Source organism: Oncorhynchus clarkii, chromosome 19, assembly GCF_045791955.1.
Source record: "Oncorhynchus clarkii lewisi isolate Uvic-CL-2024 chromosome 19, UVic_Ocla_1.0, whole genome shotgun sequence".
In the NCBI taxonomy this organism is placed as follows: Eukaryota; Metazoa; Chordata; class Actinopteri; order Salmoniformes; family Salmonidae; genus Oncorhynchus; species Oncorhynchus clarkii.
Window position 1 is genome coordinate 15,898,517 of NC_092165.1, and position 18,308 is coordinate 15,916,824.

The 18,308-nt window shown below is 43.5% G+C and overlaps 1 protein-coding gene, 1 long non-coding RNA gene and 1 pseudogene across 2 annotated transcripts; 1 reads left to right on the forward strand and 2 right to left on the reverse strand.

The window, feature by feature from the left end:
• Window positions 1-1,607: 1,607 nt before the first annotated feature.
• Window positions 1,608-3,852, reverse strand: LOC139374840 (uncharacterized; annotated as a pseudogene).
• Window positions 3,853-5,493: 1,641 nt separating this feature from the next.
• LOC139374841 (uncharacterized) lies at window positions 5,494-14,023 on the reverse strand. The gene is made up of 3 exons (XM_071115994.1): window positions 13,741-14,023; window positions 11,875-11,996; window positions 5,494-5,755 (listed from the first exon to the last, which is right to left on the reverse strand). Exons 1-3 carry the CDS (start codon window positions 14,021-14,023, stop codon window positions 5,516-5,518), a joined length of 645 nt encoding a protein of 214 aa, XP_070972095.1. The 3' UTR covers window positions 5,494-5,515.
• On the forward strand, window positions 13,861-17,601 carry LOC139374842 (uncharacterized). The gene is made up of 2 exons (XR_011627735.1): window positions 13,861-14,099; window positions 15,147-17,601. It is a non-coding gene; the product is annotated as an uncharacterized lncRNA (long non-coding RNA).
• Window positions 17,602-18,308: the final 707 nt, after the last annotated feature.

The window sequence follows — 18,308 nt, forward strand, 5'->3', positions numbered from 1 at the left end:
AGCCAGTGATGGCTGTTCAACAGCCTGATGGTCGGATGTTAGAAGCCGTCCCGGAGCCTGTTGGTTCCGGCTCTGATGCTCCTGTACCGTCTGCCAGACGGTAGTAGAGGGAACAGTCCGTGGCTCGTTGGCTGAGGTCCATAATGATCTTCTTGGCCTTCCATCGACACAGAGTGGTGAAAATGACCTGGAGGGCCGGCAGCGTGCCCCAGATGGTGCTTTTGGCTGATCACACCACTCGCTGAAGAGCCGTACGGTTGAGGGTGATGCAGTTACTGTACCAGGCGGTGATGTAGCCCAACAGAAAGCGCTTAATGATGCATCTGTAGAAGTTTGTGAGTGTCGTAAGGGCAATGCCGAACTTCTTCACCATGGTGCTGATGTGATCATATCAGGTCCTCGGTGATGTGCACACAGAGGAACTTGAACCTTTTGACCCTCAACACTGTGGCCCAGTCTATGTGGAGGGGGGTGTGCTCTCCCTTCTGTCTCCTGTACTCCACAATCAGCTCCTTGGTTTTGTTGACTTTGAGAGAGAGGTTATTGTCCTGACACCACTCCGCCAAGGCTCCAACCTCCTCACTGTAAGCTGTCTCGTCATTGTTGGTAATCAGGCCTACCGCTGTCATGTCGTCAGCAAACTTGATTGTGTTGGAGTCGTGGGTGAACAGGGAGTACAGGAAGGGACTGAGCACACACCCCTGGGGGGCCCCCTGTATTAAACGTCAGCATGGCAAAGGTGCTGTTGCCTATCCTCACCAACTGGGGTCAGCCTTTTAGGAAGTCCAGGACCCAGTTGCACAAGGATGAGTTCCAAGGTAACGAGCTTTGAGGGCACTATGGTGTTGAAAGCTAAGCTATAGTCGGTATTCCTCTTGTTCAGGTGGGATAGTGTGTGCTTTTCTAGTGTGAATGTGATTGCGTCGTCTGTGGATCTGTTGGGACGATAAGATGGAGGTGATGTGACCCTTGACTAGCCTCTCTAAGCACTTCCTGGTGACAGGAGTGAGTGCTATGGGGCAATATTGACATTTAGTTCAGTTACCTTAGATTGCTTGGGTACAGGAACAATGGTGGACATCTTGAAGCATTTGGGGATGGCAGACTAGGATAGAGAGATTGAATATGTCAGTAAAAACTCCAGCCGGCTGGTCTGCGCACGCCTTGGGATGCCGTCCGGGCTGGCAGCCATTTAAGAGTTAACAGTCCCTGCCACATGCTTCTTTGTGTCTGAGCCGTTGAATTGCAACTCCACTTTGTCCCTGTACTGACTTTCTGCTTCTTTGGTTGCCTTACGGAGTTTGTAGCTGGTCTGTTTGTACTCCATGTTCCGGGTCACCTTACCGTGGTTGAATGCTGTGGTTCCAAAGTTTTGCGCAAATACAGCCATCTATCCCTGGTTTTTGGTTGGGGTATGTTAGAAACGCTTTGCTGTACACACAGAAACATGACATTATAAAATGTTAACTACGGTCAAGCCTCTCTCTAACACTGATTCAAGTATCTAACAATATGGATCTATTGGAGTCTTTGCAATGATACAAAAATAACCAAGTCAATCAGCACAGAGTCAATTTTGTATTTAATTTCAACAAAATGGTCATACACTCACATAACATGAAGTACAGTACTTATATTGCACAAAATGATACATGATACTTTTCACTAACACTTTACCTTTAATGTAAATCTGGTACCTCACTTTAATAAAATACATGTTTAAATACTTTGGAAAAGGTTCAACATTACACATCTTCACTATTTTATGTCAAGTAAATGTGAATTAAGGCACTCATTATCTCACTATAAAATACCAGTATCAACCTAAAGTGACAAGCAGTTAGGGTTGGACCCATCAATTAAGCATTTTTACAGACACCATCACACCAACCATCACCATATCATCTACTCTGCCTCATCATACTAATTTTTTCCTCAGTTCACCTCATCCAGTTCCCTACTACACCCAAAACCAACAGAATTACAAACAAACTAGTACTACTACATGTCACTAGACTCTATACATGGGCCGTGTGCATTTTCTGCTGGTGTATTCTGCGGTTGCTCCTCTCTGAGAACCTCTTCCCGTAGTGTGTGCAGGCGAACGGTCTCTCTCCCGTGTGGACCTTCAGGTACATCTTCAGCTGGTGCTGGTGGGAGAACTGCTTCCCAAACTGGGGAAGCTGTTGGATTTCTCTCCTGTGTGGACCCTCTGGTGCCTTTTCAGGTTGAACGAGTGGGAGAAACTAGCCTGGCACAGGTGGCAGCCGAACGGTTTCTCCCCTGTGTGCATTCTCTGGTGTCTCTTCAGGTTGGAAGAGTCAGAAAAACTAGCCTGGCACAGGTGGCAGCTGAATGGTTTCTCCCCCGTGTGCATCCTCTGGTGGAGCTCCACTTGTTTGGGGAAACTGAAGGCTTTCCCACAGAACGAGCACGGGAAGCGCTTCTCTTTGGCCCTGCCACCTTTACTGATTACGTCTCTACTACTGTCATTTGTCAGTGGGCTTGTTGAGGCATTGTCAGAGTTCTGGTTTAACATTAGGAAATTGTGAGGAGGATGAAGGCCAGGGAGTGTCTGTGTTGTCACAGGGTCCATGTTCCAGTTGATAGATCCTATAGAAGGCAGACTGAAGGCAGCACCTGTTAGGGGGTTAACCTGAGGCCCCATCAGTCTCTCTGAATCACAACTATAGGAGCAGGATGGAGCATCACTAGCCAAGTCTATGGCTGTTCTCTCCCGTCGCATACGGACACCTCCCCATCCCTGCAGACCAAATCTACGCCTCGCCCTGGTCTCAGCCAGTCTGTTGTCATGGAGACTAAATTTGTTTGTTGTTTTATGTTCGACAGTCTGTTTCTGGTTGTGGTTAACAGCGTTGTTCCCCAGCCCAGAGTTGAAGATGCTGTCCCATCCACTGACCTCCACTATGTTGCCTCTAGTCCTGTCCTGCTCAGTGATATCATCCCCTGGGCCTTTGGCTGCACCGGTCTGGGTCTGGAAATCTAAGATGGATGCCCAGTCTCCTCTGTTAGCCTCCAGCCAACCACCTGCAAAAAAAGACTACAAACATGGCAGTGAAAAAACTCCATATCTAGAGTTGAGTCAATTACCTGGTGAAGTTCATACATTATAATGTGTGTGTTTCGGTAACTAAACATAAGTTATATTGATTTTATGAATGAAGAAAATAAATAATAGCCAGGTGCATCACTATTCCCATTGAAGATCTATTACTGTATGTAGGCTATATGTATTTCTCCCTTACCTTGCTCCCCCATCTTTAGTCCACTGAGCAGAGCAATGCTCTCTGATCCGTCTTCTATTGTCTCCTCTTTGACCAGCAGCAGATCAGGCTTCCCATCCTCCATGTCTACTGGCTGTAAGAGATACAGAGTGAGAGGGTGTTGGATCCAGAAATCTGATATGAGCACCCTGATTTGGAGCATCTTCTGACTGGGCAATGAGGGATAGCTATGAGTACTATGCAAACGCATTAGTCAATTTGATTACTTGACACTCTTTAATGGCTTGATCATTCAAAAGGCATGGTCCCACACTTAAGACAACGAATCAAGACCTGGGCCTGTATCCACAAAGCCTTTCAGAGTAGGAGTGCTGATCTAGGATCAGTTTTGCCTTTTAGATCATAATGAATAAAATGATATTAGATCAGCAGTTTTACTTTGAGGATACGGACCCTGACCTAATACCATTCAGACAGTAGTTCAGTGGGCTCACCTCAGTGAGACTGTGTGTGGTCCTGTGCTGCTCAGCTGGTTTCTCTGTGGGTTCAAGAGGTGTAGTCTGGTTGTCCTCCGTGATCATGGGACCCTCAAGGTTCCCCAGACCCTCCTCACACCCCTCCTCCTTCACCAGCAGCACGTCTGGACCCTCCTCCTGGAAGAGACAGGTGATACAGATTACACAGACATACATTCCCTCAGGTACGTACACAGATAAACACTTTCAATATGGAGTGTTTACCCATCCCCACTATGTTTGAGTCTCATACGATTTCACAAATTCCTGTACATGCAAATGTAACCGCAAAATTATTGGCACCCTTGATAAAGATCAGGGAAAATACTAAACAAAAAAAATTGTTCATCTTTATCAAGTTTCCATAATTTAGGACCCCATTGAATATGCCTTATATACAGTATATATAATTAAAGTAGTTGAATGGAAATAATGAAACACATCATATATCCTACACTAATATATATATATATATATATATATTAAAAAAAAATCACAGAATGTCTGGATGCAATATTCTACCCAGGAATATTCAACACTGAAATATGTTACTCTCGTTATTCCAAATGTATCTGGATTTTTTTTCTGCTGACAACAATGAACATTCATCAGTCTTTGATGCTGGGTTTGATCTAAACGTTAGAAGCTATCGAGTGGAATGGTTACTTTCTATAGCTCGGTATCCATTCAATTGACGCCAGATTTGAAAGAAAACGTGCACATTTTCCCAACAGTGGTGTTTCCACCAAACTGACTTGATGCAGATAAAAAAAATAATTGCGTGATGACGTAGCGCACACGAAATGTACTTTTTCGCTTACGTTCTCACGTACAGAATAAAAATATTACGTTCAATGTGTTTCCATCGCATTTTCAACTCTACGGACTGTTGCGTTAAATATCAAATGTGCCTAATCTGGTCTTGGCACGTGGGCTCTAGCCAACAGCTCGCAGATACAGTACGGGTAGGCTAGTCTACGTCATGATATTATTATGGAAAAGAGCAAGAATATTTAGTAAGTCAAGCCTTGATATTTCTTTGAAAATGAGCATCAAGATCACCGTGCACTTTCACCACCCTCGGGAGCCTAATAAACGAGCCTAGTCGTAGTGGGAGGACCACACACCATGTCATCGCGTGACTCCAAGTTTACTTCGATATGATGGCTTTTATATCAACATTTGCGCATAAAGGCGTTTCCACCGCCCATTCTCTCATAATGAATTTTACAGACGCAAAAAGATCCCATGTCGAACAAACAAATTCTGTCGGCATTTAGAAAATTGTACCGAAACTTCCTGTTTCCATCACAGCTGCCATGATTTTTTTTTCTCGGTATGACTTTACTTGCACAAAATCTGTGAATGTAAACGTGGTTCATGTTATAGAGTGGAATGGTTTTTCTGCTCCTGTGTGGACCTAGGAATATTTTTAGCTGGTCCTGGTGGGAGAACCTCTTCTCACACTGGAGGCAGCTGTAGGATTTCTCCCCGGTGTGGACCACCTGGTGCCTCTTCTGGTGTCCAGCTTGGGTAAAGTGCATACTGGGTACAGCTGAAGGATTTCATCCCTGTTTGGATCCTATACACTACTACTGTACTGGTTCCAGTCCTCTCTAGACAGGTCAGTCTGTGTCTCTAAACCCAAGGGCATGTTGCCAGGGTCGAAATGGGATTGAATCGGGTTACTCTGAGTCGGGAGCAGGAGGACAGTCCAGTGGCCCCAGCTCCAGTCTCTCTAGGTCTGATCTCTGGTCAGATCCTTTGTGCAAGAGCCTTTGTGTTAAAGTGTCTGTCTGTCTCTGACTTGAAGACAGTGTTCTGCGTTCTACTGACCTCCGTGATGCTGCGGCAGGTCCTGGGTTGGGGCGTAGCAGTGCGGTTCTCCGTGGCTACAGGGGGCGTCCCAATCTCGATGTCTCTTCTGTGTTGTGGGTCCTCTCCTTCAGACCTCTCCTGCTTGACCTCAGGACCTCTAGCCTCTACATCTGCAGACTGACACAACAAGGGAGGTTATTATTGGTACATGAGTTGAATTGGATAACAATGGCATAGAGAAGTCTCACAAGCTCCCCTATGGTAGATAAATAAGGATGATCTAGAAGAAAAAGAAACGCACACTCTAGGAGCTCAGATGCAAAAATTTAATTACCAACGTTTCAACAGCCAAGCTGTCTTCATCAGGGTATAATCACAAACACTGCGGGATGACTCGTTTATGTAGCGTCAAAAGACACAGGTGTCTGTAATCATGGCCAAGAGTGGCCTAATATCATTGGTTAATTCTCACATATTAAAATGTCATACAAAGAACAGCATACAAACAACAAATGGATAGCTTACGATCATAGACAGATATGACTACACAAGCTTACAAACAATTACAATGGCAAAGTCACAATAATCACAAGAATTGCTTCAGGTCAAAGTCTACGTTGAGACCGAAGGGCGCAAGGGTCTTTAAGTGAAAGATCCAGGCAGCCTCTCGTTTTAACAATAAATTATCAAGGTCACCCCTTCTCCTAGGGAGGGTGACATGTTCGATGCCAATATAACGCAGAGACGAAATCGAGTGGCCTGCCTCCAAGAAGTGGGCCGCAACTGGATTTTTTATTTTTTTATTTTTTTTATTTCACCTTTATTTAACCAGGTAGGCTAGTTGAGAACAAGTTCTCATTTGCAACTGCGACCTGGCCAAGATAAAGCATAGCAGTGTGAACAGACAACACAGAGTTACACATGGAGTAAACAATTAACAAGTCAATAACACAGTAGAAAGAGAAGAAGAAAAAAAAGAGTCTATATACATTGTGTGCAAAAGGCATGTAAGTAAAGTTTTTACACCTAATGGTGCTACGATGCTCTGAGATACTTACTTTTAATTCGCGCTTTGTTTTACCTACATAATTTTTACCACAAGGACAAGTTATAAGATAAATAACTGCCTTAGTGGAGCACGTAATAACACCTTTGATTGGGATCGATTTCCCTGTTTGTGGGTGTTTGAAGGATGTACATTTATAAGTGCCATTGCATTGAGCACAGCCATTACATTTGTAATTTCCATCCAGTAGGGACGCAAATAGACGTTGTTCAGAAATATCTTGGGGTGGTAAATCAGTGTACCAATTGGTCTCTGAGATTTCTGCCCCGCGAGAATACGACAAAGGGAAGGTCCGAAAACACATTACCGAGACGATCATCGCATTTTAGGACGTGCCAATGTTTGTGAACAATTCCCTTAATTTGTTCAGAGCACTTTGAATAGCGGGTAGTTAGAACACAATAATGCGTGTTTTTGCGAGACTGACCTTGAAAAAGGTCATGTTTCGTTTTGTTTTGAATTTTCTCAATGGCAATATTAATCGGATCATTCTTGTAGCCCCTCTCCTTGAACTTTCTTTGCGTCTCAGCCATATTTCTGTCGAAATCTGATTGTTTTTTGCAAATTCTTTTCATTCGACAGAATTGGCTGTAGGGCAAACTATTTTTCAAGAGAAGTGGGTGACAACTATCAGCCCTCAACAAACTGTTACGATCAGTAGGTTTCCTGTAAATTGTATAGAACATTATCTTCACACAAGATCAGAAGATCAAAAAAACTGATTTGACGTGTGTCAGATAGCATAGTAAATCTCAGATGCTCAGAACAGGAGTTAAGAAAAGCATGGAACGCCTGGAGCTGTTTTGCATCACCCCTCCATAGAACAAAAATATCATCAATATACCGTTTCCAAATAATGATGTGAGACAAGAAAACATTTTTGAGAGGTTGAAAATAGACTGTTTCTCCATGTAACCCACATACAAATTAGCATAGTTAGGAGCCATGGGGGATCCCATAGCAGTACCTTTCGTCTGAATAAAGAAATCATTTAGAAACATGAAATAGTTATGTGTGAGTACTATTTCAGCCAATGTTATAATGCAGGCACTGGAAGGAAGTTCATTAGGGTCACGTTGCAGAAGAAAATGTTCCATAGCTTCAATGCCGTCCTCGTGTGGAATATTTGTGTATAACAACTCAACATCAAAAGTAACTAACAAGGTATTCTCAGGGAGAGGATCAATAGATTCAATGATAGAGATCATACTGCTGGTGTCCTTTATAAAGTAGGGGAGCTGTTCTGCGAGTGGTCTAATAAAAAAGTCAACAAAAGTAGATAGAGGGGCCGTTACTGCATCAATGCCCGCTACAATAGGGCGCCCTGGAGGTTGTGTAACATTCTTGTGTAATTTCGGCAAAGTGTAGAAAGTGGCAATTTTAGGGTGTTGAAATCATGCTATTTTTTGGTTATCTACCAGAACTTAAATACCCATCTAGGACAGTAAAGATAGTGTTCTGAAATTGGGAAGTGGGGTCACTTCTGAGTTTCTTGTAAAAGGTGTTGTCAAGCAGCTGTCTATGACACTCATGTACATAAACTGTCCTATCCATGAGTACAACTGACCCACCCTTATCAGCAGGACGAATAAGGACTGACGTATCGGATTGTAAATCAAGCAAAGCTTGTTTTTCATCCTTAGGTAAATTATGGAAAGATTTGGACCCCTGTTTATTATTCTTAAGGAGATTTCCAACATCATTTTCCACAAGTCTGCAATATGTCTCGAGCGAGTGATTGCGTTTGGCTGGAGGTATAAAATAACTCTTGCTTCTAAAAGGAGTCGGAGTATGTGCAGGAGAGCAACCTACTGGTTCAATAGAAGTGTCAGAATTAGGGGAGCTAAAGTATTCCCTTAAGCGGATATTTCTAAAAAACTTAAACATGTCTACCTTAACATCAAAATCGTTGCACTGGGTTGTAGGCACAAAATATAACCCTTTATTAAGCAAAGAACCTACTGATCGTAACAGTTTGTTGAGGGCTGATAGTTGTCACCCACTTCCCTTGAAAAATAGTTTGCCCTACAGCCAATTCTGTCGAATCAAAATCATTTGCAAAAAACAATCAGATTTCGACAGAAATATGGCTGAGACGCAAAGGAAGTTCAAGGAGAGGGGCTACAAGAATGATCAGATTAATATTGCCATTGAGAAAATTCAAAACAAAACGAGACATGACCTTTTTCAAGGCCAGAAATACACCCTTGAGTTTGAAATAGTTGAGGCTAGTCAACAGCCATTACTGTCAGCTTCTACATGCGAGCGCCTTGGGCATATTAACTTCACCATCCCAGCTGATCTTAACATTATAGACAAAGTCCAGGCTGGGCCCCTGAGCAAGGAGACACTCCTAAGCAAAGTACCATGATGTCTTCAACGCACCGGTTGAGTCAGTTCCCGGGGAAGTCCACTTTGAGTTGGAAGCAGCAATCCAGCCTGTCCAGTGTGCACCCCGCAATGTACCAGTGGCCATGAAAGCAGCTACGAAGGCTCAGCTTGACAAATACGAAGCAGATGGCCACATCATATCCGTCACCGAGCCTACAGACTGGATAAGTAATATGGTTATCGTCAAGAAACTAGACAAGCTACGGATATGCATTGATCCTTAAACACCTCAACCGGGCTCTGCGACATTCACATTACATTATGCCCACGTTGGAGGATGTTCTTTACAAGCGCCCAAAGGCCAGAGTCTTCACACTCGTGGATGCCAGAGATGCCTTCCTGCAGTGCAAGCTCGACGAGCCCGGCAGCTACATGACCACCTTTTGGACACCCTGGGGCAGGAAGAGGTGGTTGAAGCTTCCGTTTGGTGTCTCCGTGGCTCCAGAGGTGTATCAGTGGAAACAGCATGAGCTGTTGATGGGACTCAGTGGCGTGGAACCCATAGCAGATGACCTCCTCGTAGTGGGCTGTGGGGACAGTGATGAGGAGGCAGAATGTGACCATGACGCCAAGCTGCTGGCCCTGATGGTCAGATGCAGACAGATCAAGCTAAGGCTAAGCATAAAAAAGCTTCAGTTTAAAGTGCCAGAGGTCCGCTTTCATGGGCACATCTTGTCCTTCGTCACCTACCTGGCCAAATTCCTACCGCGGCTCTCTGAAGTGTGTGAGCCACTGAGGAGGCTCATGAACAAGGACACCATCTGGCATTGGCTCCCAAAACATGACGCAGCGGTGAGGGAAATAAAACAACTGGTCACCCAGACACCTGTACTGCGATACTACAATGTGTCAAAACCTGTCACGATTCAGAGTGACTCAAGCCAGTATGGACTTGGCTGTTGCCTCATGCAGGAGGGCCAGCCTGTGGCATTCGCCTCTAGGGCACTCACACCAACAGAGCAGAACTATGCCCAGATAGAGAAGGAGTGCCTCAGCATTGTGTTTGCATGCCAACGCTTCCACCACTACCTGTACGGGCGCGACAATATTACTGCAGAGACAGATCACAAGCCCCTTATTGCTATATTCAGCAAGCCTCTCCTGAATGCCCCAAAACAACTGCAGAGCATGCTACTGGCCCTACAAAACTACAACCTCAAGGTGGTGTATAAGCCAGGGCCAGAGATGTATGTGAGTGACACGCTCAGCAGGGCTACTGCATCAGGCACTCACACACGCTCCATGCATGAACAACATGCAGTGTGCAGCTTACAAACAGAGCAAGTGGATGTTGAACACATCAACCAGGCTGACTACCTCAATGTTACGGACCAGCGCCTTATACAAATCAGACAGCACACAGACAGGGACGAGCAACTCCAGGCATTGAGGTCTGTGATTCTGATGGGCTGGCCCGACTGCAGGGAAGAAACTGCTTTAGCCGTCAGAGAATATTGGCCAGTCAAAGAGGAGCTCAGTGTTCAAAACGGAGTAATATTCAAGAGTCAGAGAGTCGTTATTCCCCGGTCTCTGCGCCCTGAGATGTTGGCACGCGTGCACTCAAGTCACATAGGAGGTGAGGCCTGTTACAGACAAGCACGTGACACACTGTATTGGCCAGGAATGCAGAGTGAAATCAAAGACTATGTCAGTAAATGCACAATCTGCATGAATATGCCATTGAGCAACAGAGAGAGACGATGATGTCCCACGAGCTACCGATGCGCCCCTGGCAGATAGTAAGTCTAGATCTCTTCCAGCACAGTGGCAAAGACTTTCTGCTGGTAGTCGATCATTACTCAGACTTTTGGGAGATCGACCTCCTCCCCGACCTCTCAGCAGAGACAACGATCAAACGCTGCAAGGCTCAGTTTGCCCGCTATGGCCAGCCAGATAGGGTAATTTCAGACAATGGACCCCAATTCTCCGGAGTTGAGTTCCGAAAATTTGCTGCAGGATGGGAATTCGAGCACGTCACTTCATCACCACGACACCCAAAGGCTAATGGGAAGGCGGAGTCCGCAGTAAAAATCGTAAAGAACCTCTGCAAAAAGGCTCTGCGAGAGGGCAAAGATGCCTGGAAAGCAATCCTGCAGTGGCGCAATACCCCGACAGAAGGCATGGATAGCAGCCCGGCACAGCGCCTCATGGCACAGCGCTTAAAAGCAGTTCTGCCAGTAGCCAGCACTCTCCTAGAGCCATGTGTGGTGACAGACGTGCTGGTGAAGCTACGTCACAGAAGACAGGTCTCCAAGTTCATCTACGACAAATCAGCAAAAGACTTACCTGAGCTCAGGGTGGGTGAAACGGTGCGAATGAAGCCCCTACCAGGGGACCGGACAGGCCTCTGGAGACTCGGATCCTGTGTACAGAAAGTGGCACCACACATGGCTCCAGTACCGTAACAGGGTTGACCTTCGGATTGCTGAGCCAGCACCTACTCAGAACCCTGATGGCCAAAGGGGTCGCATGACAAAATACTTAATCTGTAGGTTTCCCATCAGGGATTGTTGACAGACAGATAAAAGTGAAGAGAATATCAAAATGTGTTGTTACCTGCGGAAAAAAATAAAACAAATAATACTAAACTGTTCATGTTGGAAATTGTTACTATTTTATTAAATGGAAGATGTTATAAAAGTAAGATGCCATGTTGGTAAATGTTCATTACTGCAACTCTTGTGTTTTACCGGGGTGCTTGAGATACCCGGATGTGTTCTGATGTACTGAACAAGACTGGTTACTCGCATCAATGCCTCTGTCTCGTCATTTAACATTCAAGCCTTAATTAATTAATGGGCCACATTTTATGTACTGTCATTTTTCATGTTACACTAACCTCTATCACGATAACTTGCTGGGTTGAGGTTCCACTCCCCTCATTAACGGTGATTGGTTGGTCTCTCCACACGTTGTGACCTGCTGGCTTCCCAAAGCTCCTGTGGCCTCCAGTGAGAAGTCCTGAGAGAAAGAGGTGGTGAGGTACTGTCAATGATCAACGGTATATTGTACACTATTGACACTGCTTGTGTAACAGTATAACTTTATAAACCGTCCCCTCGCCCCCGGGCTCGAACCACAGTTGTTGCACACATCAACAACACATCAACAACTGACACGCATCGTTACCAATCGCTCCACAAAGGCCGCTGCCCTTGCAGAGCAAGGTCTCAGAGCAAGTGACGTCACCGACTGAAACGCTATTTAGCTCGCACTACCGCTAGCAGTTACATCCGTTACACTTTTGACCTCCTCCTTTTCCGCAGCAAACAGTGATCCGGGTCAACAGCATCACTGTATAACTTTAGACCGTCCCCTCGCCCATACCCGGGCGCGAACCAGGGACCCTCTGCACACATCAACAACAGTCACCCACGAAGCATCGTTACCCATCGCTCCACAAAAGCCGCGGCCCTTGCAGAGCAACTTCAAGGTCTCAGAGCAAGTGACGTCACCTATTGAAAGGCTATTTAGCTCGCACCACCGTTAACTAAGCTAGCCGTTTCACATCCGTTACACCTGCAACTGGGTAAAGTTCATGATGCCGTTGACCTTAAAGGGCCCCAGGACCAAAGATCCACCACTATATTTTACAGTAAGGTGTGAGGTTATTTTCTGCTCATGCATTCTCATTTCGAAGACAAACCCACCATTGGTGTGCGTGGCCATAGAGCTCTATTTCATGTTATCCAACAAATGATTCTGATTAATAAGGCTGTAATACACAATGAATTGGGATATACAGCCTGAAACTAATGCCTGCAAATTTAAAATTTAAATTTAAAACGTACTATACATTTAAACTTACTCTGGCAGACAAAATATAGACAGGAAAGTATTGTTTACCCAACTTTTTAGAGAGCTGGTGGGTATATGGTTCAGTTTGGCACCAAGGTAAAAAAAAAATTGGGGGGGATATTCGTTTTTCATCTTCAATAGCTATGTCAGGACAATGAAAATGGTATATTCTGAATCAGAGGAGGATTGTGAACAATCCAGTTACTAGCAGTTGATATTACGATGTCAATAAATGAATCTTAAATGGTGCTTGCTTTTTAAATGACTGAATATATACAGGGCAATTTAGCAATTAGGATTTTATTTGTAACGGTTTGATAAATTAGGCATTGTTGCACTCTGTTGGCATATAGATAAATGCACATATTTTTTCCATTTTTACTCAGAAAGAAAGCATGCAAGTACTCCAACAGTCGAAAAATGTCAATGCCCATCCCTATTATTTTCAAACTGTATATACCAATAAATTGTGTATTGCAGCCTGATTAATCTGACTACCAACAAATGTAAGTTTGCTAAATGGCATTGGCACTTGGATTGGAACCGGTGCCCTGGTCAGATGAAATGAAAATTGAACTCTTGAGTGCCTATTCAGTAATCTGGCCCTGGATGTAAGGTAACACTTCTCATAACTTGTTGATACACAATTTATTGATTGACTATGTTCCATGCATCACTTAATTTTTTTTTGAGTATGACAATTGGAAATTCGGTAAAGAATATTTTTGCAAGAATAATTTGCACTTAATTGACATGGCTGGTTAAAAATATATATATGTGCAAGATAGCCAAGTAATCAGGGGAAGTAGGGTATACTATCCAAAAACTGACAAAGACCCAATTCTGTAACACATCTGAACACATGCGCAGAGGGGAACGGGGCGACAGAATAGAATGTAGAATGTACCTCTTGTCATTCCTCTGTATCGGTCCAGGATGTTGACACTACTAGATCGACTGGCGAGAACGCGCTCTCGCATTGTCCTCTCTGCGCGCTCCCGTGCCACCTTCAGTTCCAGTAGCTGTAGTTTCCTCCGCAGTCCTCTGTTTTCTTTCTGGCTTTGAGTTATTTCCAAACGAAATACTGCATAGTCGTCGTCTACGAGTTTACATATATCTGCCACGGCTGTATTTGCTAGCTCCTCCATGATGGAGGCTATTTGAGTGTGAAAAACCATATGGTTAGCCATTGTTAGCAGCTAGCTAGCGTTACCTAGATAACATATATCAACCAAGTCTCCCAGCGCGAATTAAAGACGGCCTGAGGTAAGTATGTGATGTTGTGCAGTTAAATTAATCATATTTTGAGTTTCAGGGTGTTAATAAACGTCTAGATAACAATAAAAACGCTAACATCGAAATCGTTCTTGGTCCTTGTTCGCTTCCGTTTACTTAAGAGAAAGGATCTTATTGGTGTGCGTCATAGGTGGAATGGTATAATTAGATGAAAAATGTATGCGTGCTATTCTTTGAAATACGGTACTGCTTATTACATTACACATCAAATATCCTATGATCAGTATTTTTTTAAGTTGAGAGCTGACGTGTTTATGAAGAGCAGTGTGTTAGCAAGAATAGAGTAGAAAATAGCATGACTTTACCTCAGTAAGGTAAATATTCAATAGTCCTTGTTATAGTCTGACCAACTCAGTGGCCTTGTGGTTAGTGTCTGCCCTGAGATTGGAAGGTTGAGTTCAATCCCTGGCCGAGTCATACCAAAGACTGTAAAAATGGGCCCTGATGAGTCTAGGCTTGGCACTCAGCATTAAGGAGCTAGATTAAGGCTAAGGCCCTGCAATAGACTGCGTCTTGTCCAGGGGGTGTACTTGTACGTCAAGCTGCCTCACACTACAGAAATAGGAGATGAGCTAAGGTTCATGCAAGGCTACTTACTTGTTATAGCCTATGTTTACCATCTCTCTAAAAACAGTTTTTTACAAATGACAAGTTAACAAAGCGTTACCCCAATACACTTAACATAACTATAATATAACAGCTAAAGAATGGTTCCCAGATATCCCCTGCGCACATCTCACACTGCTACGATTTCTTCCCGTTGTGGACACTCCTATGTCTATAAGGTTACTTGGGAAGGAGAAGCTCTTGTAACATAGTTTGCACATGAAGGGACTCCTTGAGGCAGCTGAGGAAGGTTAGACCCAGGTCCCTTCTATGAACCCTTTCAGTAGGCATTAGACGGGACCCTGAAAGAGAAGACTACCACTAGAGGGGTCTCCCGCCACTCCCTGTGAAGGTTGAATCCCAGGGTGACCTGCTCTGTTCAGCATGGATACTGTGGTGTTTGTATCATAGGAACAAGATGGTCTATCAGCCACAAGTCCTGCTTCATCCCTGCACTGAGACTGTGAAGAGAAGGGTCTGGGCTGCAGACTGGATCCCTGACTGGAGTCTCTCTGATGACCACCTGTCCACTGGTTGTGTTCTATGTAGTGGTTGTGGTGGAGTCTCTGTCCCTTGCGGTTGGGTCCTGGTTCCGACTCGGGAAGGAAGAGCGATGGCTCCTGATCCAGGGTTCTGAGACGGGGCCAGGGTTTGTGACCAGCCACCTCAGTGGTCCAGTCTCTCCCACCAGTAACACTGGATATCATCAGGTCTTCAAGGACTGCAGTCTGCAAACAAAGATGGTACAGAAAAGCATAAAGGTTTATATAAGAAACTCTTTACTGTACACAAACATGACATTATAAAATGTTAACCAGTCAAGCCCATCTCTAACACTGATTGAAGTACCTAACAATATGGAGCCATTGGATTGAATTTTTATGTTCAAACTCCGTCCCTGCAATGATACAAAAATAACCAAGTCAGTCAGGACAGTGTTAATTTCGTATTTAATTAAAACAAATCACATTTATTGCACAAAACGATATGTGACAAGTAGAATGACTTTTCTCATCATGGTAACACTGCCTTTTCTGTAAATCTGGTATCCTCCCTTTGGTAAAATGAATGTTAAAATACTTTGGAAAATGTTTTACGTTACATTACACACAGCTTCACTACTTCATGTCAAGTAAACATGAATTAAGATACTATCATTATCTCACTATAAAACACCAGTATCAAACAGGACAAAGTTGTCACTTTTCATCAGTGAAGCATTTTTACAGACACCACCACACCAACCATCACCATATCATCTACTCTGTCTCATCATACTCATTCTTCCCTCAGTTCTCCTCATCCAGTTCTCTACTACATCCTAAACCAACAGAATTAACTACAAACTAACTAGTACTACATTACATGTCACTATACTCTACACATGGGCCTGTGCATTTCCCCCAGACCCTCCTCACACCCCTCCTCCTTCACCAGCAGCACCTCCTCCTCCTGGAAGAGACATGTGACACAGACACACACTCCCTCAGGTAGGTAGGCACAGATAATAAACACACTTTCAATATGGAGTGTTTACCCATCCCCACTACATGAGTCCTGTACTGTAGTTACAGAATGACTTCATTGTTAAACCCATCATGGTGGACATAAATATCATGTGGGTAAAAACAAGTCAGTTATGATAAGTCAAATGTCATTATTGGTCAAACCTGACTAAACTAGTTTGACGTGTACAGTAGGTGTTTGTGTGTGGCTGTGTGTAGGTATATTCAGTAAGTATTGTAAAACGGCTAGCTGACGCCGTCTGAACCCTCATCCGCTAGTGACTTAAATGCCGAGTTGACTTAGGTCTGACCACAGGCGGTCCGGTAAGAACCAGGCAGATGTGTCCATATCAATGCTATTCGTTTCAAAGGAATGAAGGTGTGGCGGAGGTGTGTCAGCAGATGCCATATTCTGACCTTGACTTGATTCCCGCATAATTCCGCCACCTTTATGCACGAGGAAACTACGAATTAGGTCGAGCACACCTTCCGCTTCCAAGTGAAAAAAGCATCTACTTAATTTTTTCTGATAGAAATTACACCATTCTCCATGCACTGTCAGTTACAAATTGATAAGAGCTATTGATAACACCTAGGTAAATGAATAATCCGTTTGGATTGTAAATATAAATTACAATCGTTTAAGATCTATTTTACCTAATGATCGCAGGAGATAAATGTGAAAGCAGTCATATTTCAGCTAACTGAAAAGCATGTCAACATGACCGGTATTTCAACTTTTCCACAGTGTAGTATAAATCGCTGTGTCGTTATTCTGACTTTTAATTGTAGGCCTATGGCTTGATTTTGTAGGCATAATTTCATTACATTGTTAGTTTAGCTTTCATTCCTCTGCCATGTCTGTGTGGTTGTTCCTGGGGGTCGCTAGCAATAGTGGATTGTATTAGGCTAACGTATTACAAATTGCGCAATAATTTGGGACACGTAGCCTATTTGAATCATGGAACGCAGTTCCGTGATTAGGGAAGATTTATAGGACTATTGTTGAACTCCTGTTGCACACATGTTTCACCTTCCAATATTTCATGGAATAAACCATTTAATTTGGCAATTTTCATAACGAATCAAACCAATATTTTTGATTCACCAATATTTTTTGTGCGTAATAGGCTCTCCAAACCTGTTTATGTATGATTCATAAATACTTTCCTAACCCTAAATATTCTACAAGATTATATATTTTTAAATCTAACAATTGGTGCTGAAAAAGAGACGAATATGCATGTATTTAAATTGCTTTCTTTCATTGATCCCTAATATTCTGAACCATTCTCTCCATATATTCTAATGAGTCTGTCAAAAAAATTCAAATTATTAAAAGTACACCAAATTTAAAGGGATGACTGTAGATAAATGTCCTGAAAACACGATTGATTGAAAACCCCACAAGAAAATCTGTTGGCCAGCCAGTTGGAGGGATTTCTGCGGTTGAATTAAATTGATTCAGCCCGCGCAAGGGAACCACGCCTGCAAAGCCTGTTACTCACCTGCATAAGGTACGTCTACCAACTACTGAGAAATGCGTAAGAAAAAGGTGTACATTACATAAATCTGAATCTGGCCCTTGGTCACCACCACACAGTTGCACATACATTTACACCATAAGTGATAATGTGGTTTATTTCAGATGAACACTTCTAGAAGAAACTCTGAAAACTTGGTCAACAGCCAAACTTGTCGTCTGTCTACAACTAAAAACACCAATAGGGCAGCGAACATAGCATAGCAGGGGGCTCTAAAGGTGTCAGCATGTTTCAGTTAGGCTTTAAAATACATTCGCTTGAAAAATGAGAAAAAAGCAGCAAAAGTAATGTTTGTCCATTTTGAAATGCTGTAGCCAGAATACAGTTCCTCAAAATAGTCAGAATTAATATAAGATAACTCAAGACATCGGTCATTAATTTTGACGTTTTTACCGATCTTAGTCGCGCAGTTTTACGTCTAAGATGTTGGATGCAGTATTTTTCGACGAAAACGAGTTGTCTCTCGTTGAACTACAACAGACCTTTATTGAAGAATCCCTACTGTTGACCAATCACTGATGAAG